Below are 24,061 nucleotides of genomic sequence, written 5' to 3'. Positions count from 1 at the left end.
CTGTCAGGAAGAAAAGTCTACGGCGGAAAAAAACACGGCGGAGAAACGAGAGGAGGACACGGGGCGGCTAAGAGCGTGGTGGAAGCGAGAGGCAGTGTTGCAAATTGAACCATTATAACTAACTACACCGGCAAATCATTTCGAGAGCGCGCGGCTGCTCGTAGGAAATAGTTACGAGCTTGTTGTAAATACCTGCCTCTGGAGAGTTCCCTATTCCTCTTGGGAGGGGAAAAAGGAGCAACGAAAATCGTCGGCGAGATTACGGCTGGGCAGACGAATAAATTTCGAAGGCTCGGGTAATAACTAGCCGAGCGTACGTCTGGGGCGAGTATTTATACGGAGGGACACTGGTACACGCATCACCGGTCGACAAAATGAAAAAAACGCCACAGCTACAGCAATAACGTCAAACAATCGATGGATAAACTCGTCGGGGATGAGTCTCGACGATTCCCCGTAACGCTCGGATTCTGGAATAGTTATGGCCTCGTTTCTCGTCCGGCCTCTCTGTATAAGGAACAACCAGAACGACCGTTCCCGAGCACAGATGTGGCCGTTACGAGCACGTGATCGAGATACGCCGTTCGTGGCGTTTTGATTTTCACTCTGGTTGTTGCGCGGACGCGTCGAGCAACCACGCGGAAAGAACACACGGGGCGTCCTCGGGAATGCAACGCAACGGGCCGCGCGCCGCGCCGCGAAGAAAGCGTCGTCGCCCCGAGCAGGAACGAGGTAATTGCAGACAATTCGACGGCGGCCTCGTTAAACGAAAACCGCCGGAGGGTAGATCGGAATAAAACGCGCGTCGCATTGGGCCTCGGCTCGTTTCGATCCTCGACCGCTGCGCGCGCGACCGGCCCCCACAGTTTTAAATGGACGCCTAACGCGACCGCGCGACATAACGTGGTTATTTGTACCAATGGCCGACCCGTAAAATTCATGAGCACGCACCGGCCCTAGGTGCTCCGGGGTAAAGCGACAAGGTAGCTTCCTGTCATTTCGTCTCGCCGAAATTAGAGGAACTTACAGTAATGCGGGCACACCGGTGCTGAAGCGAATTGGGCGGTGCGCTCCGACGGCCTGAATTACTCGGACCCCTCCCTGTGATCTCGTGTCGCGAGGGATGCGAAGACAGAAGAGCAGAGAACAGGCGTGGATTCGACCCGATCATTGCACCATGCGAGAAATGTGGAAAACGGAACGTCTTATCAGCCGATTTTTAGTGGATAGTGGGAGAACCGACCACATGTTTCCCCTTAGCCCCACACTACCCCCTTCAGCGATGTTAAACGCATTTTTTTGACATCTTTCGTAAAAAGAAAAGGGTATGCGAAGACAGACACACCTTTGCAACGGGATGAAATGCGTTGACATTTATTCTAGAACAGATTCTGCTCGAAATAATCGGTTGACTTTAATTTTACGAATTTTAATAAGACCGGAGAAGCATGGTTCCAGAGGTCGAAGCTGTGAGAAACCGCAGGGGTAAAAAGGGAACCAACCGCTTATCGTTACACCGCATTACCCCCTGAACCGAACAAGCCTACTTATTCAGGCTTCGGGTGAAGCGCTGATAGTGTGAACCGTGTCAGAGCCACGGACGGATACTCATCGACGGAGCAAGACAGCGGAAAAGTCGGAGGGGGCTTCTTTAACGGGAAAAGGCGCGCGACCGAAGGCAGAGCGGCGTGAAAGACGGAAGGTCGGCCTGTGGAAGAAGCGAAAGAAGGTGGGGTCGCCATGGTTGTGGTCCGCCTGGGAACGACAGGACCACGCATTGTGATCCGAGCACCGAGGAGGCCACGCTAGGCTGACCCTAGGCTTTACATTAACCATCCACCGTGCACACACGCACGTAAATGGCCATCACCCCTGGCTTAAGTTGTACCTGTTGCGCCGACTAATCATTGCCCCGCGAACGGTCTTTTGTCTACCTCCTCTCCCCTCCTCCCGCGTCCAGGCTCACTCCCACCCTTCCACGAGGACCCTCTTCTTTCGTCCGGGGACAAGGTTGCGCAACGGGCAAACGCGAAAACTTTCTTCCCGCGTTAAACAGAGTGGAACGTGGAACGCGACTTCTTCGGAAAGATTCCTCCTACGCCGAAATGCCGAGTCGCGCCCGTAATCGGCCAAACCCTTTGTCCGAGGACGCATTCCAAGCGGTTTTCGCGACGAAACCAGTCCACCGGAGAGGCCCTGTCGATCTTTTCAATTCGTGAGAAAGACCAGCTTTCTGGAACGACCGTGATTGCAGGCGAAGGTTCATGAAAACTGAGAACCTTGTCGCCGATCAATCCTGTGGGAAGCGCTCCTTCCAAGCCGCAATGACTTCTGGTGGTCTTTGTCAAGGTGCTCGTGATTTTAATTGCTGGATTGGGCGGGTCAATCCGTTCGCAGTAACGATCGTTAAAAACGTCTTAATGCATTGCTCCGGGGCGCTAATCGGGTTTTTATGGGTCCGCTGGGGTCTTGCAGATGGACTGTCGCTGTTGCACGCGAGATATAAAATTACTCGCGAATAAAAATGACTACGAAATAGTCACTCCTTTAATAATAATCATAACTAGACGCCGGATCCTCATGAATTATTAAAAAGGAAACAGAAAAAGAGGAAAATGTATTGCATGAATTACAAGACTTGAATTACACGAATTAAAAGACTAGAATCAAAATTAGGTACAGTAAAAGCTCGGTTATCATAATGTTAGATCAGAATTTGTATTAATTTATGCGATAAAGAGTGTCGCATTTGGATCCTCTTATAATTTCATTAATGATTGTCATCATGAATTGCACTTTGCAAATGTTAGTAATTCATGAAGATCCGCAATCCAGTTATAATTTAACACTACTGAAAACGTGCATACTTTCGGATGTACAGGATGTTTCAAAACTATGCATCATCGAAAGGGTTCTATAATACACGTTCTATGGGACAATAAAATGATCGGAATAACTTGCTTTGCAAAATCGGAACTCGTAAACATTTCTGTCAGTTTTGAAACATCGTGTATTCGAACAGCATCCAGCGATTAGGCAAATTCGAGAGAAGTATGCACGGACGAAATGTGGCTAATAAGTTGAAGGAATTCAGGACTTACCTTCGGGACATTTGCACTCGTAGTCCAAACCGTTAATGTCGTGACACGTGGCCCCATTTTTACATGGCGACGGGTTGCAGGGAATATACTCGTTCTCGCAGTTCTGGCCGGTGTATCCGCTCGAGCACATGCATCTGCAATCGTAACGACTTGTTAAAATCACCAGCTTCGAAAGTGTATACGATGTGGATCGATTAAACGGTCTGATGAAATCGCGATCGACGCGGACGATAAATAAATAGTTAACGTTCGCGTTTTCTGCGTGGTCCAGTCACCGGACGCTAATTACAGGTTGCGTACTGCGATAATTGCGAGTGTCGGACCATCCTTTTGGAATGTTGAAACGTTGCACTCTCTGATCGCTTCACATTCTATCATCTTAAATGTATACTTTGGAATCTTGACAGCGGCCTTGCGATTGGATTGTTATCTATTCACGATCGAAAATAATTCTACAGGGTGCCCCGAACTTAAACCTTCAATCTATTGAAATATTTATACAATATTTATGTGTTTATAACAAAGCGTTCCCTGACAAACTTTATATAACAATTTTAGTCTTCGTTTTCTGTGTAGATTAAACCCCAGAAGTACAGAAGCTACTCAAAAACTGACGTTATTCCAAAAATCTGAAAATTCTAATCAGATCTACTCTTTTAAGAATGGTTAATATATGATCGAATAAAATGAAATTAATCGTGTGCCAAAAATCGAAAACATTTATCCGAAATGCGCGACTAAAATTTCCAATTGAATAGATAAATTGAGTAGCAGTGTCTCGTCGTAAAGCGATCCGAAGTGGCGTTTAAATTTCCAAGAAAACGCGATCGTTGAATATTGTAAACATTTCGATGCATTTCAATGAATTTCTCACAGTTCTGCCGTTCATCGACAGTCATCAAGGCGCAGCGCGGGACCAATGAACCAAGGATACCCATTCGAACGATCAATATTTATAGTACCGGTTTCTTATAATATGCCGCAGTGTTTTTACGCTTGGCGCAACATTTTTTTGCACGCGTGTTTATGCGTGTCAATTATATTCGAAAAAAAAGCATAATGACATTCCCAGTAGTTATGGGTAAATAGATTGTAATCAGAATGTAACTTTACAAGTAACTATAGTCAATAATATTTCTCATTTACGATTCTCTTATTTCGAGAAAGAAAATGGCGGGACAATTTAAAACGCACCTCGAGCTCACAGCCAGGAGGAGTACCAAGAACACACGCGTGAGATACATTTTCGCTCGAAATCAATTCCCTCGGCTCGCAGAAAGGCGCTCTCCTCATATTTCGACGGGAACACGCAGTGTATTTACTCCATTTGCGAGAATCACCATCATCAACAACTCTCGAACGACTCTATTATACTTTCTCTCTCTATCTTTCAAGATTCTCTCGGTTAATTATCACGAGAAAAATAAACACAGCCACGGTACACCTCACACTGATGCTCACAAGGTAATCCTAAAGTAATGCACAAATAGTTCACACGGTAATAATTGCACACTAGTTTCGTATCACCAAAAACAACAACAAGTCGTTGAACCAAGTATCCAATCGTCGATAACGCAGCAGAGATTCACGGGAAAAACGTCGAGAGAAATGGCGGACTCGACAGTCTCTTCAAGCCCGTATCGAGATTCGTCACCGGTTCAATTCCGACACGAGCGTATGCCGTTTTACTGACTGAGAACCATAAACTGTCTTCGAATCCTCCATCGTCGATTTTCCCCTTTGTTCTAGATCATGGGCGACATTTCGTCGAGAAACTTCTCTTCCGGTCAATTAAATTAAAGTCCGATGAAAACTGGACTGAAGGACGATGCGTGAAACTGGTAACAAAATAAGCCGTTGGACAGGGCGCGAGGAAATTAACCACCGTAGCGCGATCCTGCCGATTTGGAAATAACTGTATCAACTCTCGATCGCTAAATTGTTGATCCAGTCGCTAGTCATTGGGTCGATATAGAACGTAGCCCTTTTTTAAAGTATGAATGATACAAAGACGCTTAATAGAAGTATGTACTCTGAGAACAACGAAAGAAAATTTTCTGTATAGCAGTCTAAATCCGTTTGGGAACTGATAAAAGTTTAAGTAACTTGACAAAATTGATCCTCGCGATGAGCATTACAAAAATACGTGGCGAATAGGAGCAGTTTAAGAGCTGATCAAACCTCGTGTATAAGTTTTTGAGAAAAAGGTGAAGTTTGACAAAATCGGTGCTCATGAGACGCAGACTTTTGAAGCTAGATTTGAAGGTCAAGGGCAATTTTGCAAGATCCCCGGGGATCTTGGGAGGACGACGCTACCACGGTGGTCGTGACATATAATTTCCTGGCACCCTGTGCACAGGACACGCAGAGGCCCGAGTAGAACGTACGGTGAGTGTACTATCTCCGGCGTCCCTCGGCGTGGAGAGGAACGTAGCCGGTGTTTTCTCACGCTCGCTCGCGTCACTTTTCGTCGCGACCGAGTGTTTTCACTTGGACGCCAGGACCGTCTGGCCTGGAATCTGTGCGAGAGCTTGTTGCAGCGTCGATCCGATCCGATCCGATCGTTCCGTTCCGCGTGACAATGCGCCGAGCGTGCTTTAAACTCTCTTAAACTCGCTGAAATTGCCTCTATCCTGTATTACGTCGGCTCACAGACGAGCTACCCATGACGGTCGACCGGAGGGACAGCAGGCGTTGCCAAACCTCGAGACGACCTCAGCATGGGATTCTTACAAGGACACGAATTTCCCCAGATGCATTTCCCCGATGGAAACACTTGCTTGGAAATCCTTCGACGATCGTTTCTAATTGCACTCAGTTGGCCGAGAGTATCCAAAATTCCTCGAAGAATATCGGAACACGCGCGCTTGCCGGTCTTTTCGGCGCACGCCACTGAAAATCTCACCGCGCACGAAGGAAATTGGTAAACGGTGTTCACTGCAGTTCCGACACACTGTTTCAACACTGTGTAATGTCACCTCGCGTAATGCCACCTGTTTTCGCGCGTATTTTCCACAGTCGTCGGTGGACTGTAAGGGTGAAATCGGCAGAGACGCGAACAGAACGTGTATCGTCCTCGGACGGCTGGCGACTGACTAACCTTACCTTCTGGCTTGGGCCGCTAAGGGGGCGCCACCGTGATCAGTGACCCTCTCTCTCTACTGGCGTCACACTCGGTTCCCCCCCATTGGGCTGTCGTGACTCCGTTTTCCATCCCTTTCCGCGACGCCCCGTAATTTCGTCGATCTCTTTCTCGCCCGCACTCGTTAACCAAAGTCCCCTCGGCTCGTTCCGTCACCCTTCGTTGGTCTTCGACCACGTCTCGCGTTATCCTACTTTCGCGCAACCGAACGCCCGTAACCGCGTCTCTCTTTTCGGCTACCACCTAGGGTCCTAGGTCGTAGAAACGATGCGGAATCATTGCGTGCATCTCAGGTCCCTGCCCCTGTACCCTCCCACCGCTGCTACTCTTTGCCGATTCTATATGGAAGAATTTTGCTAATTCGACAGTCACACGATATTTCTCACGTGTTCTACAGAAGGACCAACAGAACGACGAATTTCTTGCGTGCTCGACGCGTTCTCTCGCCGTGTACGCTCCGTCCAACGATCAAATAGAATCGCTTTGTGCAGTGAACTTTTACCTTTCCGAACATTTCTTGAAACCGACGGTCGATTCGTTTAGTGAACTTTTACCTTTCGAAACGCGTTTCCAAGTCTGCTTTGCTCGTTGACACTTCAACTCGGCTGTGGGAGTTCAGATTTTTGACCACTGCGGTTTATTTTACGGTTACTGCGATTCAAAATTTTCTGCATCTGTTGCAAGCAATTATTAAGTTCGATGTGTGTTTCTCTACTGTTTTAAATTACTGCTACTCATTTCTATCGTGAATGCATAAAATATATCAAATCCGCACGCGACTGATTAGAACTTTTTTGTCGTTCATCGTTTCTTAGAAGAAGAGGCAAGTTTATATTTATTGAATGCCTACAGTGAATGTAAAAAGTATTCGCACGCCCTTTAAAATAAAATAACTCTTTTGTAATTGTGCCAAGCGACCTGATTTTTTATAATCAATTGGTAGCATTGGTTTGTTTTGGTATAATTTTATAATCGTTTTAGTGTTAATAACATGCGTATTTAATAAGTACTGTTGGAAATCTTCATCGCGAGGCTGACTCGATGTTACAACGTAAGGGGTTATTGAATATTTTATCATTTATTTATGTTAATTCATTTATATTGATACTGATATTTATATTAATAATTCTATTCATACAATACATATTAGAAAGGGCTTTTTCGAACCCCAATTTATGAAAACGATTATTATACGTGACATTCGACATTACAAAACGAGAGAAACCGAGAAACAGATTACATCTGGGAAATCGTATTTTATTTAATCACCGAGCCGACGATTATCATGGGAGCACTTCAGGCTCGTGTAAATTTGCACGACACCCGAAAAATCTCGCTAATCTCTTCATATGAATATTTATGCGCCGGAGCAAACAGACCGCGGGGCAGAAGCGTGCCGTAGGCCCGAGGATTCCGATTAAACGGTATTGACCGGCCCGCTTAGGCGGTTCGAACAACAGGCTGAAGGTGGGCAATTTTCAAATTTAATTTTCACTTGTTTACTCGCATTGTGCGAACGGTATGGCTTGCGGGCATCCTCGAGACCCGTCGATGGGGTTTCCGACTAGGATTCCGACTAGGGGATGATCCGGATTTCCCCATCCCCTTCCCCCTCTCCCCGAGGAGACGAGCCACCATCGGCCCTCGAGTTTCCTGACCCGACCCACGTTACAAATCTAGCCCCCCGGTGTAATCCATTATTCCGCATCGGCGGCTAGCAATGATCTCCGATACGTTCGATTTTCGAGAGAGTCTCCGATCGCACGTAGATTACCAACGATTCTCGAGAGGAGGGGAGAGAAGCGCGCGAGCGGGCCGAATGGCTGAATGGTCCAGCGAGAACATGAAATTCGCTCCACTTACTTTATGGAAAACAGCGCCGCCATACCGAACAATGCCGGAATAAATTGTGACCCGTTCGAGAGAGCTACAGCTTGCTTACTTCCTCGGAATATTTAAATTGAGAGCCAGCTTATGAAACCCGGTTTCGCAAGCCGGTCATAAAGCTGGATCGCTCCGGTCCGGAGCCGAGGAGGCGGGAGAGGCTGTGGGTACACCTCTCTCGCAGCGTGTCGCGGCGATCGGCTAAAACGAAAACGACTTTAATATCTCGCGCGGGTGGGTGTTGTCCCGTTACGAATACGAGCATTGTCTTTCGCGATTGTCCGGGGCGACTCTCCGAATATCGAGAGGACAGGCCGCGCCGTGTATAAATCATCGAGGGCCCGCAGAGCCATTTGATTCCCGGCCAGTCGAGAGCACGGCCGAAGGGGGTTAGGCACGTTGATGTTTATGTGTCTCCGTTATATGATTCATATTGGATGCCACGGCGGCGAGCGCCGTGACAGGAGGAAGTTTCAGCTCGCCTCTCAGCAGTCAAACGAACAAAATATGTCAGAAGTGATCCAGGAACCAGTCGGGAACCCGACGTTCGAACGGCCGACACGCAGCGCTTTCAGCGTCGAACACGCGCTTCCCCGTGGCTCGGACCCCGAGAGAGAGAGAGAGAGAGAGAGAGAGAGAGAGAGAGAGAGAGAGAGAGAGAAAGAACACGCGGAGAAAGAAACGAGCCGGGAGTTGCCTCTTCGACGGACGTTCTCTATTTGTCCCACCCGTTTTCGACAAATTCGGCAATTTACTGGCAAACATAACCGCGGAGAACACGATCGTATATTCCCCAGGCTCGATTTTATCGAACCTCCGAGGCGTTGGGTTCACGGAAACGGTGAAAATTTGATCGGTATGGGTGTGCACGGGGAACCGGAATCGAAATTTAGTCACCTTTCGTGGCCTGTCCCGCGGGCCGACATTCTTCGCGGAATGTTGTACTGCGATGGCCACATTTGCCTCGATCGAGGCAGAACCAACCGTCCCCACCGTAGACGAGTCCCACCGAACGCAACGAAGATGCGCCGAAGAAACCGATAGTGGGGGAAGCTAGCGTTTGAGGGTCCCAGCACTGTTGTACTGTTACGCTACCGCCGAAGGAAGACGGAAAGATCGGTGTCGTATCATAGATCAGATCGCGGTTGTTGCTTCTTTACGGCGATCGCTTTTCGGCCGGCTAATTAATTAGGCGCACGATAGGCATTGAAATTCGCCTGGCAATTAAGATCTCAGTGTTCGAGGGACCCGTCCAACACCGAACGTGTTCCAGCCGGTGGAATTATTGCGACGCGACACACACGCGGAGCGAGAAGCATTCTTAGAAACAATTCTCCTCCATAATTCATCGAGCAATGAATATTCTTTAAATCAGAACGGCGAGGTTTATTTTCTGCGATTCGCGAACAGCGCTCTCCAAGTGATTAGCAATTAATCCCGAGTAATTAATGCGACTCGCAATGAAATTCAATTTTCGTTCTTTCGCCGGACCGATCCTCCAGAGACCATTCTCTTGCAACAACATTGCAAAATGAAGTCATTTCGGAAGGGCGCGCAAGCATGCTCGCAAAACAGCGAGTAAGAAGGGAGGCCGAGTCGTGCGCTCGCGCGACAAATGCAAAAAGGCGCGCCCAGTTCGAAACTAATGGGACCAGATCCGAGCGAGCGAGTCGATCGCAGTTTGTCACGATCGCCGATCGGTCCCCGGCTAGTTATCATTGGCTCGATACAGGCCTCGTCCCCCGCCGCCCTTTTATTTCTGCTCGGACGAAAAGATCGGTTGGCTAACCGATCGCCACACGATCCCCACCGCGACGGATCTAGTCCGAAACGGTTTTTACGGCGCTCGCCGCGGGAAGAACCGGGCCGTACGATCCTCCGTAGCATAATTCCGCCATTCGTTTCGACGTCCAGTTATTTCGTGCAGTTCGAAGGACGAAATAAAAGCTACCGTGGAAGAACGACCGCCTTCCACGAAGAGGAAGAGGAATACGGGGGAGAGCAGCGGGACGAGGACCAGCAGAAGAACAATGTACATTTTTCATGGATTCCGGCGAAACTCGCAGAAAAGGACGTACGCCTGGTGCTCACCGTTCCCGATTCGAACTTCGATCCTGTCGATGACGTGTTCATCGAGATTTAGTCGCGTCTCGATGTATTCTCGACTTTGGTTCTCAATTATTACCTTGTGAAACTTTCACTGTCACATTTATGACATTTCTCTGATTAAAACGAGACTAAACACGGTACAATTTATTAAGTGTACAAATCAGTTGTCGGCCTTTTTTCGTCAAATTCAATATTTTCTTACTGAAAATACAAGTATGTTTTAATCGGGAAAGTAGTCTCCATTTGCTTCTTCACACTTCTCCTTTTAAATTAAATAGATAAGTAATTCTTTCATGTAACGAAGTTAATTTTTTAATAAATTTTAAATCGCTTGTTAGTTTCTTCCGTTTATCCCAGTTTTAACAACGCCGTAACGAGACTTCCAATAAATCATTTTCGATTAACGCATGTAATCATCTCGAAAAATCGGTATTCCTTATATCTGGCGGCTAATGAGAGATAATTTTAATTGACAATAATTAAATAGCTCCGCAAGCTCGAGAAGGAAAGTAGGTGGTGAACTAATTGAACGGACGGTTCGCGAAGATCGAACGGTTCCGTCGTCCGAGTGGGCCCGTTTTGTCGTTAGCAGTTGCCAGAAATTGATAGAAGCCATTATGAGGTACCAGGTCCGGAGGATTTAATTGGCGCCAAATTGGAACGGCCGGTGGAGATCGAAATCGGCGAAGATCGAGCTGATTGACGAGGAAAGGGACAGAGACTCGGGACGCCTGTTTCTGATCAAGTTTACGAGGCTATCAACCAGCGCGATGAAAACATTCTCTCGCGGAATATTAAGAACACTTAATGATAATCCTCCTCTCGTTCAGCTATTGATACGCGTTCCGCAATTGAGGCTTCATAAGTCGTACGCGCCGGTACAATTACAGAGGAATTTTACATTAGAGAGTACAGGGCCGTTGATGAAACAAGTGTTCCCGGTGTACCAATCATCCGATCAATTATACGTCTGCAAAGCGAGCACGTTTGCCTCCACCCCACTCTCTGTCTCTTTCGCAGATTCTGATGATTGCCGCTCCGTGTCAACACGTTACTCGACATAAACAAGGCGGAGCATAACTTTGTTCGCCTTGAGTATTAAAAATATTCATTTTAAGAAACCGAGCTCAAATGAGTTGTAATGACAGCTTGTTAGATCGCTGTAACATCAACTATTGCACAGTGAGCAAAAAATTCAGCATCCCATTTTCGATCTTGATTTGCGGTTATTGAGATCGTAAGATACATTTATTTATTACTTCCTCTGTCACATAATAATACAGCAAGTGAATATTCAAATAGGAATTGTTGGCGAATGCAGCTGTAAGTTATGTCGTAGCGCCAAATTGCGAAACCTTTAATCAAAATCTTTCATGACACCTGTCATTTGTTTTGACACATCTTCAATTTTTAGGTTAACCTAATTATTATGAATTATAACTATTTCTCACTTACAAAATACAATTGTGAAACTATTAAAAAATTTTATTATGTTATATTCGACTTGTTAAAATTATGAAAACAGGAATACATGTTTTCAAGTTTCCTGTATAACATTTTTTGAGATGGTTACAAATAATGAGAATATTTAAAATGAACATAGTCGATGGATTGCTGGTACATATTGAGGAAAGCAGATATCGAAATCGAACGAAACCCACGAGGAAGAATGATCCACGCGTCGCGATAAACATGGCGGATTTCGCAAGTGGATTCCGGTTCCCGCGCATTTTCATTCTCCTTTCGCACGGGGCTGCTACACAACATTGTTCCGAATCCAGATCTAGATCATCTCATTGATTATACATCGGAGACTCCGTTACGCGATTACGTTTCACGAGACGGAAACGAGACTACCCTACGGGACTTTGATTCCAGACCCTGGACTTGCAAAAGATGGTTCGTGAGCGTGTTGATTGTGTGGTATGTTTAGTCTACTTACTAAAATCATTGTTATACTGCAAATCTTTATGCCGTTACTGTAAAAATAAATAGAAGGAACATAAAACTGCGACAGTGTTCATAAATGTAAGAAATTTGTATTATCTTCGAGACGTTACATTTTTATTTAACAAAAGATCTGCAGTTTTCTCATTATAGAAAAATAGTGATATTAACCCTAAATCTACCGAGCACTGAGAACGATTAAAATGTTTTAGCTTATAAAAATAACAAAGCTCTATTTCTTTAGATTTTGTGCAATTTTTATTCAAACACGTGGTTGGATAAAGAAATTTATAGAATCAATTTCCATGTAAACAACTTCATAATTTTAATAATTGTAAAATGAAAAATATATAAAACCGGTCATTTGACCGAGAACGGTAGGTTTAGTGTTGAAACAACAATGAAATACTTATAAAAGTTAGACTATTTAGGATTGCAGGATATAAGAAGGGTAAATATTAATTAAACAATTGTTTGAATTGTTTTTTTGGAGCCGCGGTTTCAATGGAAAATAAATTCGCAGGAGGAAGAGTCAGCTAAGCATTTCAGTGAACGCGACACATCTGCGGAATCCGCTTTTCGGCCACGGTTGAACTCCCAGTTTACCGGATTAATCGTACACTTGGGCAACAATTAATTCCGCGTCGGGTGTTGTGTGTCCGGGGCCATGACGTAAACGGATGCACTGCGCGTAAAGTAAGGAGCATAATGCCGGATTAACGCGGCTAATGGAACGCCAGTACAGGACGCTTTCCCACCGTCGTAATTGCCTAAATTGGTTGGACTCGATAATCGTTATGTCAGACGATTCTTGACGATCAACTTCCCCGTTGGACACTCGCGAAATTTCGTTCTCAGGCGAACCGCAAAAAATCATGCTACATTCTATTCACAACTAGTGTAGAGACGAGGTGCCAAAACCAACAACCAAAAATGTTACATATTTTTATAGTAGTACAATTATACTTTTTGGTAAAAATTAAATGAACATTGGAGAGAGGTTTCTATATTACATATTCTTCAAAAATGCATCCTAATAACGGTATTTCGAAGCTTCACCGACTAGTTTAATCACAGTTGCAAGGACTAACGAGTAGCATCGAGTAGTGTATTAAAACATATACGATTTCGTTTTAAAAAACAAAGTGGTTCCTGTTTATCTAAATCTACCTACATATTTACTTTACACATTAACAGTTTCAAAGATATTGGACTGGATGGTCAGTATGGATAAAAAATATATTAGTTCGCGTTAGCGTTTAAAATTCCGAGGTCGCCATTTGGAATGGAAATAAAAGTAAATCTGAGGGACACGATTGATCAGAAGGTTGCAATGTTGAAGAGGAGCAAATGATTTCGAGATACCTGTTCAGGTATGCAATCACATGTTGCAGTTTTGAACGCGAGCTATACCATCAGCGTGTCAGATTAATCGTCCGGACAGGCTGACGTACTGTCCAATACAAGAATTGCGACATTTAACTGTAACAGCAGCCGTTGGCATCGCGTGCGATAAGATTTCGCCAGGATTAAGATTAAAAACGATTGTCACGCGACTTAGCTCGCTTAACTGGTCGAAGGTAGCCGGGATTCTGCCCCGCGAGGATGACGTCCGGATGGATTACGTTCGCATACGCAGGACGCGTGTACGTCAGGATATCTTCCATTTGTAGGATCGAGTCCCTTCCGCTGGGGGACGTGGTCGCGCGCAAGACCAGCAAAAACATCTCCTAGATCCGGTCGATGACCGGATCGAGATAACGAAACTGCGTAAAGCCGGTGGAATCTGCGACGATCCATCGGAAGAGGTCCGAATCGTGACAAACTGGATAGTCCGGATGTGAGAATTAATTAGTCGAAGATCCACAGATGTCCCGGGAATTCTAGATCGCTGCACAGATATAACCGAACCACCGAACGCTACTTGTTGCTCTGTGATAGTTATTTATGCAACGAGATTCGAACAACTTGTCCGTCCTCGTTACTTTTATTGTGGACAAAGAATCAGCTTGAGACGTACTTCTATTGGAAACGGAGTGGTATAATGTTTTGTTTTAATTATAAACATTTTGTAAACAAAGTACATTATTCATTATTATACTCGCATAAACTTAAATCAAATGAAATATGCAGAGCACAATTTTTTAAGTTTAGCTTGAAGGTAATTCAAGCTCAATTTTAGTAGTGTAATTATGTTGTGAATTAATTTTGAAGTCTACTTGTTTTTGTGAATAAAATATATTGCTGAGAACTATTTTGCTGTTTAGTAACGGGTCAGATATGAATATTTTTCTTTTCAGATGAAATAAAATTCTATTCTTTTGCGGAGTCGACAGATGAGGAGAGGGGACACACGAATTCAGTCACACGAAGTCTTAATCTGACGGCGCTGCTTTTTGTAACCAATATTTAAGTAAATTTCTTTCTTCCTTTAAGAAACCGAAGGGGTTCTAATTTTTGTAGCCGTGAAATTATCTCGAGGGACATAGGCTTCGTCATCCGAGGCATAACGCGTTTCCATGTGCTTCTTAAATTGCTGTATCAGACTCTGATTTCTCAACTACACGCGAGATTACTTATAATGGTAGACTAATTGTGATCAATCTCGAAATAACAAGGGGCTGCAGAATTAAATTCTGATTTTTTTAATGCTGAATATTTAAACTTGTGAAATAAGGTAATATATACGTAAAGGTATACATTACACAGTCAGTGTACATAAATTGTTCTGCTAATAATTATTGGAAATAAAAAGAACATTGAGTACATATAAGTGACAGGAAAAAGTGTCGTGAAATCTAATTATTTTGGCATATTTACTAGCCTCGGTTCGGCTTTTGATGACTTTAAAATCCGTAATTTTCGGGCACCCGCCCATTACTAATATTTACCGAATAATCTCACACTTTAGAAACTGAAAACTGGATAAAAGTTTATGTATATTTCCATGTTTATCGAACCGTTTGCATAAATAATTGATTAACTTGAACAGAGCGTTGATCCATCTGCTGAACCGTAGCACATAACATATTCAAGTATGCAGTTTCCATTCTTTCTAATTGCAATATGCAAAGGATACGTTCGATTTCATAACGATCTGTTCTCGGTGTCATATCGCGCGACATATTTTCCCGGACGTATTTCGCATAAGTACTATTTACGCGAACTGACGGAGGGAATCGAATGCGTAAAGGGTAGTGATTAATGCGGCAAAACCGCTGATCGAGATCGAGAGCTGTCAAGGTTACATTCCGTTACACTTCTATGAAGAAACGCCGATGTAAATGAAACGCCCATTCATTGCTTCACATCTCCATGGACAAACTGGGAAGCCATTCGCACGGAGTTTCTACCATCCGTGTTAATAATTTGATCAAATTGGATCCGACCTGAATCAACACCTTTCGACACTGTCGCTAGGAGGAATAATTGATAGTCTGCAGGCTGTCGTTGCCTAACAATCGCTTAATTATCCTTACGCAATGCCCGTCGCGCTTTTACTATTTATAATCCAGTCGAATACTGTGGGCGGCTGGATCGCTCTCAGCGAAGACAAGGTCTAACTACTTTTTCTAATCAACCGTGGATCCGTGATCTATTATGCTCTCCGAGAGGCTTGTGCGAATAACACGAAGCAACAATGCTGATCGAAAACAATTTCACATGTTCAGATTAATAACGATTATCCAAATCTCTGATTTACTATTTTTAGTCGTGAAGCAGAGTTTCTGGGATCAACATATTATTTTCAATTATTATGTTAGGTTGCGGCAAAAATATACTTAAACGAAACAAAACTACTGCAATATGGCAGAACGTTTTCTAATAGTATAAACAATATTTATATTTCATTAATTTCAATTTAATGAGGTAGAGCTTAATGGTAATCATTAAAAGATGCGACAAGACATTTATCAACCTAATACTTAATCGCATAGACGCCATGGAGAAAAATTTTGTTTCAGTCAACTCAAGTATTTGCAACGAACAGTATTTCCCTTCCAGAAGCAGTGGAGGGGATTTCGTTACCGTTCATTGGCTAGCGACTCTCTGCTACCTCGCAATTGGCTGCCCCACGAGGTGGTGAGGATCAAAACGCGACGCTAAAACGGCACATTTGATCAAATCAAATCCAAGAGTAGACCTGACACTGTCAATCGTCAAAAGCATCGCCCTTTCACATAACTAGACGGTTTCTGAACCCAAAAAATACCTAATCAGTGCTTCAGAGCCCCAACGTGCAAGCTGAAAATGTTTAGAAGGGTAAAAAGGATCTTCCCCTTGTTAAAAATCCGTGGGTAGATAGAGGATCATGCTAGAAGCGTGACCTGCACCGCCACTTGTCCCGAACGACACCGACTTCACCCCCGACCTCGTATTCAGGACACGTAGAGGGGGCCTCCATCTTGCGGCGAGCATTCGACGATAATTCAAAGGTTCGAGGTCCCGATGCGTATCGGGATCGGACGCGAGAAGGCAGATATACCCTGCGGAGGATTCTGTATTCGTGGCGTGCAAACGAAGATCCTTAATGGTTCGCTGTACCTTTGGTGTGGCTAGACGCGAAAGCGTTGCCCGACGAAATTCGAAAATCTCGCGGTCGGCATTCACGGCACGTAGTTATCGGTCACTCCGCGCCGTAGAAACGGGTTCTTCGAATTGCTCGAGATCTTTGTTTCCCCTTTGTCCCTAGGTCTTTTCCTCGGCCTGATGATGGAAGAAACGGGCTCCGCTTCACGACGACCCAGCTGACCTCGTCGTCTAGGCCTCGCTCACCGCGTAGAAACGACTTTAAAGTCGACCGATCTACGATCTAAGGAATCGTTCTGCTAGTGTGTGTGTGTGTACGAGGCGGCTAGTCGGCTCGACGTGACGCATTTCCTAGCACACCTCGTACAAGTATGAATACGATATTGCGTGCGAGAGACGCGCGACATCCAGACGCGGGAGACCGTTTGACGAAGACCGCGGCGAGCCGCAAGGCTGTGAGAACGCCCGACGCTCTTCATTAGATTACTTTCTTCTACTTCGACGTCAAGGTTAACCGCGGCTGCGCAACAGATCTTGATAGCATTAACATACATAAGTCGATCGTGGCCGCCTTGAAATTTTCTGCCACCGGGGGAAAACGAGCGCGCAGGCGATCGTTAGGGCGCGCTGCCACCGCCGCGCCGTCTAATTTCATTCAAGCTTTTATCGGGTAATTAGTTTAGCAACTTTCCTGTGTGGTGAAATGCCCTGTTAATATTCTTACAGTAATGTCGGATGATTGCATAAGTTCGTGCCCGATTTGAAGATGAAATTCCATGGTTAAATTTTAAGTTTTAATCACCATTCTTTTCTAATTGTAGATTAGAACTTTTTTTAAACTAAAAAGAAAACATTAATGTTGTGAGCAAAATGACTAATATTGGATATTGTAAAATCTATATTTTCTTCCTGTTTCTGTACAACGAAATATCCTCCACTAAACTTAAATTTATTGATTTAAAGCATTATGTATTCTAGTACATACGGTATCTTTCGTGCAACAATTTCTGAAGTGAAAGAAATGTTGCGGGCACACCAGCTCTCGCATAACTGAACAGCTAACAGATTACACATTCTTAAGCGGCGTTCAAGCAAGTTTGACCGGTATGAACCGCCTAAGAATTTGAGGAGAAGGCGAATTTGATACTACCGGACAAGTGTCCGAGAAATCCACAGTTCGCAATAGAAGCCGCATCGGTGTCGAGCAGAAGGCGAATGAAACAGGTGTGAACACGGCTTTCGGAAACCTTCGCGATGAATCAGGTGCGAGAGAGTTTTGCCTAGAAGCCGAGAAGAATTTGACCCTGCGGGGTCAATCACAGCGAGGTCCGAAATTGCTGAGGAGGCCACGGTTTATCAAGATCCGTTGCGAATCCAACGGAGGGGTATAAGAAACACCGCTCTCTTCCTTTTGGCTCTTGCCTCCGCTCAATTAAATTCGACTCCGGGGAGATCATTTTATAAATCACATCCTTGACCGGACACACACGCGCCATGCACGTGCACTTCTCCGTATAATTTCATTTTTGTTCTTCACGTCGACTTCCCGGCCGCGAAAAATATGAATGTTGCGAATGTTGATCTTTAACACAATTTAGACTGTTGTTCGTCGATTTTTTCAAACATATTTTTAATGGCATTTTAGCTGAATCTGAACTGCAGTGACTGGATTAATTTCTGACGACTAAATTAAGTCTGATGGATGCAACAGAGATACTTAAAAGAAATGTTTAAGTCATTAATAAATAAAATTGTGTCAACCGTATAGATTTGAAAAACGTCTACAAATCCATGCTATAATAACTAGTAACGTAGCAAATATATTCTAATTTCATGTTTGATTTCATAAGTGAATCTTCAAGTTGGCAAAGTCATTATCCGAGATCAAGAAACGGTAGCTATCATAAAATAATTAATAACAAGTTTCCAAAATACGATGTTGTATTCAATTTCATCATGATGCGAAATCAATTAAGTTTAAATCGATGCTTCAGATAAATAATTAAAATATCTTTTTGTAGTCGTCCCTTTAATAAAATCTTTGCCGCTATATCACCTTGACTCGACCTTGTCGTCATCAGATCGTAAATACGAAAAAGATGCACAGCGACTTCAGCCAGAACATGTCTCCACCGATCGACTGGCCGAGTGCAGAGCCGGATGAACACCAATTTCGCATTCGCCACACGGTTGTCCGTCGATAATTTCGAACGACGAAAGTATGCTAAAGCGAGCACGTCGCGTGCATTTACTTAAATGCCCTTAAAAATGGAGCACCGAGCAATCAGAAAATTGCTATCCGACGACTTTTGATGCCGGACGACGACGACTACCGTTAACTATCGGCGATTATCGATCTCATCGACGGTACAAAGTATTCGATTATTTGTCCCTCGATCCGAGGGAGGGATCGATGAAAGATCTCTGTCCCCACCACGACAGCGTGCCTCGGCCACCGCCTCGGTAACTATTTAATAACATAGTGGCTCGTAGCAGCACCACCTGGCGGTCAGGCATGCCACATCAAAGTCTTTATTAGGTCCAATTGAACATTATTGCTCCTCGGGCGGCGAAACCGGGAAGAGAAGGGAAAGGGCGGGAAGGGTCGGCTGGTCGACTATCGTCTCGAGACGTCGTTACGCCGCCAGGTATCGGGACAGGTGAAGGAAGGCACACGCATCTAGGTACGATGCTTAATGGTTCAGAAATGGGATGCGCGTACGTCGATGCAAAGATGATGCATACGCGCGTTAACTACGCGGCCGAGGAGAGGTTACAGGGTCCAGAGGCAGAGGCGGATTAACAGCGTTAAAGGGAATTATTGGGTAGCAGCGCGATTAACCCTTCGCCGATATTTATTAGCCGGCTAAACCTCGATTACTCCTATACGGTCCGGAGTTTGCTTCGTCCACGTCAACCGGATACCGTTCAATTAACGATGCGTGCCGGACTTCTCCATTTTCCTTTATCTTGTCGAGTAGGTTGTGGTACCCGGAAATTCAAAATGTTATAAAACTTCCAGTGTACGAGTGATCTGTAACGCGAACCTATTTCTTGGTGCCCTGGGTCTTGACTAGTTTTGTCAGCATAGCCAGAGACCATACCTAGGTTTTGCATGGAACAGAACCTATATGTATCCTCATGTAGCATGTTAAAAGTGGGTGTATATTGTCGTTTATGCTGCTTTATTTTGCTGTATTGTTGTATACTCTCGTATATTCTAGTACATTCTAGTATATTCGAGTGTATTCAAGTATATTCTGGTACACTCCTAGTGTATTCAGGTACAGTCTCGTACACTCTGGTACATTCGAGAAAGAATGCGATTGAATTTTCAAGGGGGTTATGGCGACCGACGAAAAAAATGGGAGGAGTGTCGGAAGACACGCAGTTCGAGGACTTATCACGAACGGACGGTGGAAAGTAAAAGATAGAAAAATGAAGATGTCGAGCAGTCGCTGGGAGGCCGATTCCAGGGCCGACAAAGCTTTCTCGCGGCTCCCGAGCGCAGAAACAAAAAGAATCGACGATCGTGTACGTGAACACTTACACCCACCGACGCCGAACCGATATAATTCAATATAATATAGGACCCAGCGACATTATCTGCTCTCGTGCAGTCAGCTCGACTCGGGCCCCGATTAATCTCGACTCGATCTCAACAAAGCGCCGATTTATGTTCTCCGCGCCGATCGCCCTTAAGTCCCCCGTTGGAACCAGTTTTTGGCGAGCTCGTTTCCTTTACGCGGCTCACCCCCCCCCCCTTCCCTTCGGTTTTCCTTCTACCTTTTTCTTTTTTACACAAAGGGATCCCCTGGTCTGGCCTTCCTTAAGGACCTCCCCTCTGTCCGTTGCGGCACACAGTGCTGTGGTCCTGCTCCTTTCGCGACATTTGTTGCGATCACGTGATCATCGTATGGGGGGTAGTTGAAAGCGATGTTGATCGTTTGAAATTTTCTGATACTCGGTTCAATGTTTGTTGGTTAAATCTTCTATGTTGTAGGTTTTTGCTGCGCGATTGAAGGTGGTTCCTTTAGAAGACCTTAGATTTCGCTTTCTCGGTCCAAAATTTCACAAGCTGAAACGTATGTAAAAGATATTGACAAACTTTTCTCGTGGCTGAAGCCGTCGTAGATTTTAAGATTACAGCTTCCCCTTTACAATGAATTAACCCGGCGGTAGTTTTAGATTGATTGTAACATTGTAAAGCTGTTTCATTAGTTAAGCATTTTTGAATAATAAAAATTTAATTTCGTGAATCTGCGTTTTTACTCTGATAAATTGCAAGCCTCTTAAGCAATACCTAATCTTATAATTATGAAAAAGGTATTTATTTCTATAATACAATACATCATTTCGGTGGGTCTGTGAGACCCCACCTTACCACTTACGATACATTTTCCCACCTTGCCAACATCGGGTTAAGATTAATATTTTTTATGTTCGCGTTCTTCATTTACGAACAATTTCGCAAAGGAAAAAGTTACTTTGTAGGAAATACATTTTCGAGACGCACTGTGAAATCGAATATTTTATGTGCAACGACTCGATATTTACGTGAACGAATGCGATAGAAGAAACCACCCCCCGAAGAGCGAGCTTTCGTAATTTCGATTTCAGAGTTTCGAGACCTTTGTTCCGTGCAACGAACGTCCCGTAACGAACGCGCGATTTCACTTTCTGCAACTGTTTCAAAGAGGCTGGCAGTCGTGGCGAGGGAGGGGGGGGGGGAAGCGTACGAGATCGGTCGAAAAAGGCGCGGCTCTTGCTACAAAAGTGATTTTTGAGGCGTCGGAACGTCGAATTACGAGCAAATCCGTAATGGGCCGTGGGATCGACTCGATGGATCCTCGTTGTTCGGCGTCATTATGCGCTTCACGTTCCAGCGTCCGTGCTCAATCGGTAATTGCGACAAAGACGAACGACACTACCGCGGTTCTCTGCACCCTCATCACCAGGCTCGCTGGGCCGCAACGATATTTCGAGAGGTCGACGCGACGTGCATGACCATTCCCCCCGTTCTTTCTCCAACGCGAGTCTCATCGTCATCGAATCTTCTGGCGCGAACAAATCGAGCGCATCTGCTCTCTCTCGCGGCCTCTCCCCGTCGGGTTCGGACGATTAAGCAATTAATGGAACAGTTTACACGCGTTCTCGGAAAATATTCACGGTAATTCCGGTCTTATATTGCCTTTGATGTGGTTTGATGACCGCTCGAAATCCTCGGCTACGAGGAAACCTTAAGTATCTCGAGGGAGAAGACTACCATACTGCTAAAAGATGTCTTTCCAGGCTTCTTGTAGTTTACACGCAAACATTGAATCGTTCGTATAAAATGTCCGACCGTGGTGACTATGTATATTCTACGGTAGGTGATTAAATTATTAGAGTCGTTAGCATACGTTCACTGTAATGAAATTCTGAATCAAGTAAGTTTATCTGTTGCTTGAAGTATTAATGTTTGCTAAAATACATTTAGCAGCACTGTAAAGAATATTATCTCTCGTTGATTTTGTATGGTGCTCTAGAAAGTGAATTGTATTTAGCTATGCAATGTACAAAGTGAAAATCGAAAAGCTATTTAATTCTATTTAGAAGCTACTTCCAAAATGAAGTAGCTGGATTTTAAAATAAGTCTTTCTTAATTCGTGATAAACGGTAAAACATTGTTAATCAACATGCTGTTATATAAAACAGCAATGCCCTTTATTTAATTGATTAAATGTCCATATTTTTCTCCGCGTTAAAAATTCCATCCGTAGAATGAAAGCAGCCTGAAAATCTGTGAGAAAAACGAATCCACCAGGACTCCCATCCGCCTGCCACGATCGAAATCATACTGTCCGTAGCATTAAGGTAAGACGACAGTACAAGTGGCCATCAATTTATAATATTTGGGTTCGTCGAAGCCATCGGAAAGCTGTTTGTCTTGCCGGGGCAACTGAGTTTCACTGTCAGGAATTTAATAACAGAGTATAAGCTCGCAAAAGTACCGAATACATTACGGCGGCTGCATGTTGCGTTACGTGTTTCGCACAAATGTAAGACTTCAATCAATTTCCGTCGCCGGTACCCTCGTCCGTACGCGCCGAATTTCAGACGGGAAGACACTGACGAGATTAAAATCTGCCCGGGAGACGGTGATCAAAATTTATGTTAAGTACAAAGTAGCCGTGATGCGTGTCTGTTTCTCCGTCGGAAGACCGGCGGGGATCAAGATCGTCTTATCCGATCGGTCATGATGCCTGAGGTTGCAGAAAAATTTTGGAGAGTGCGAGACAAGTGCGAGACAATTGCGAGACCCCCAACCAGAGTCACCAGATTAACCCTTGCGTAGTCAACCGAAATGTATAGATTATTAAAAACCATTCTGTACTTAACATGTTTGCACAAATTCCCATTATGAGGCAATAAATTAATATATTAGCGAGTAAAGAATATATATTCAGAGAAATTTTGTAATATTTTGTAGAGGAACATTAACAAATTGTTAAAACACAAGGGCTAGGACTCGTCCCCCACTCTATCTTCCCCTTCTACGACGCTATTCCCCCACGCATTGGCAGTGGGCCGGTCACGTGACGCGTTTCGTCTCTACTCGTGACTAATCTGATACTGGCAGAGAGGGGGTAACTGTATTCCCCTCAATCATGTGACCGGCCTACGGTGGAAGCGTAGAAGGGGACTATGACGTCCTGCAAAGGACGCAGAGCGGGGAGAAGGAATAGGAAATGTCTCGGCCTCGAAATGTTGGCCACGTGAAATTGAGTCGCGCTGTGTTTTATCGGAAACGACGCGACGTGAGAGCGCAATTTACGTCCGCAGAAGATATGTAAAATGGTGGAAGGGGCCCGTTAACGATGTCGTTCAACTTACTTGTAAGATCCGTGAATGTTCTTGCAGGAGCCGTGTATGCACGGGTCCCTGTCGCACTCGTCGATGTCCTCCGCGCAATTCGGACCCGTGAAGCCGGGTGCACACGTGCACTCGTAGCTGTCTTCGAGGGACCGACAATCGGCCCCGTTCCGACACGGCGACGAGGCACAGTGATCTTGTCGTTCGCAGTGGTCCCCTGGAACGTGGCGGAAAACAGATAATTATATGACGAGTGGTCTTGCGATTCGACGGCGAGTAAATGTTTATTTTTGTCGGTTGAATTAGTGGAGCTCATAAACACTGATCATTTCAACTAACCTTCCACATTGAAAATTGAAATAATAAAATAATGAATCGATTATAAAAGTACTGATTGGATAATTGAATACAATTAGGAGGGTAAAATTACTCAAATCACTCTTTTAATTTTATTTTATACGCAGAATGTTTATTTAGAAGGTTCCTGCAAAGA

The 24,061-nt window shown here is 44.6% G+C and overlaps 1 protein-coding gene across 3 annotated transcripts in view; it reads right to left on the bottom strand.

The window, feature by feature from the left end:
• Window positions 1-24,061, bottom strand: part of N (neurogenic locus Notch protein) — a 309,272-nt gene that overhangs the window by 166,761 nt on the left and 118,450 nt on the right. For 2 of the 3 annotated variants that reach the window (XM_076429298.1, XM_076430057.1), the window contains exons 4-5: window positions 23,590-23,785; window positions 3,102-3,235 (exon numbers count right to left, since the gene is read on the bottom strand). In XM_076429298.1, the coding sequence (XP_076285413.1) occupies window positions 3,102-3,235; window positions 23,590-23,785 (330 nt within the window). Of the gene's footprint in view, window positions 1-3,101; window positions 3,236-4,295; window positions 4,940-5,488; window positions 9,697-23,589; window positions 23,786-24,061 lie in introns of those variants that run through there. The other variant, XM_076430915.1, reaches the window with a different exon arrangement.

This window comes from Lasioglossum baleicum, chromosome 1, assembly GCF_051020765.1.
Source record: "Lasioglossum baleicum chromosome 1, iyLasBale1, whole genome shotgun sequence".
Classification (NCBI taxonomy): Eukaryota; Metazoa; Arthropoda; class Insecta; order Hymenoptera; family Halictidae; genus Lasioglossum; species Lasioglossum baleicum.
Note: the sequence above shows the minus strand (reverse complement) of the source record. Positions and strands in the feature narration are given on the sequence as shown.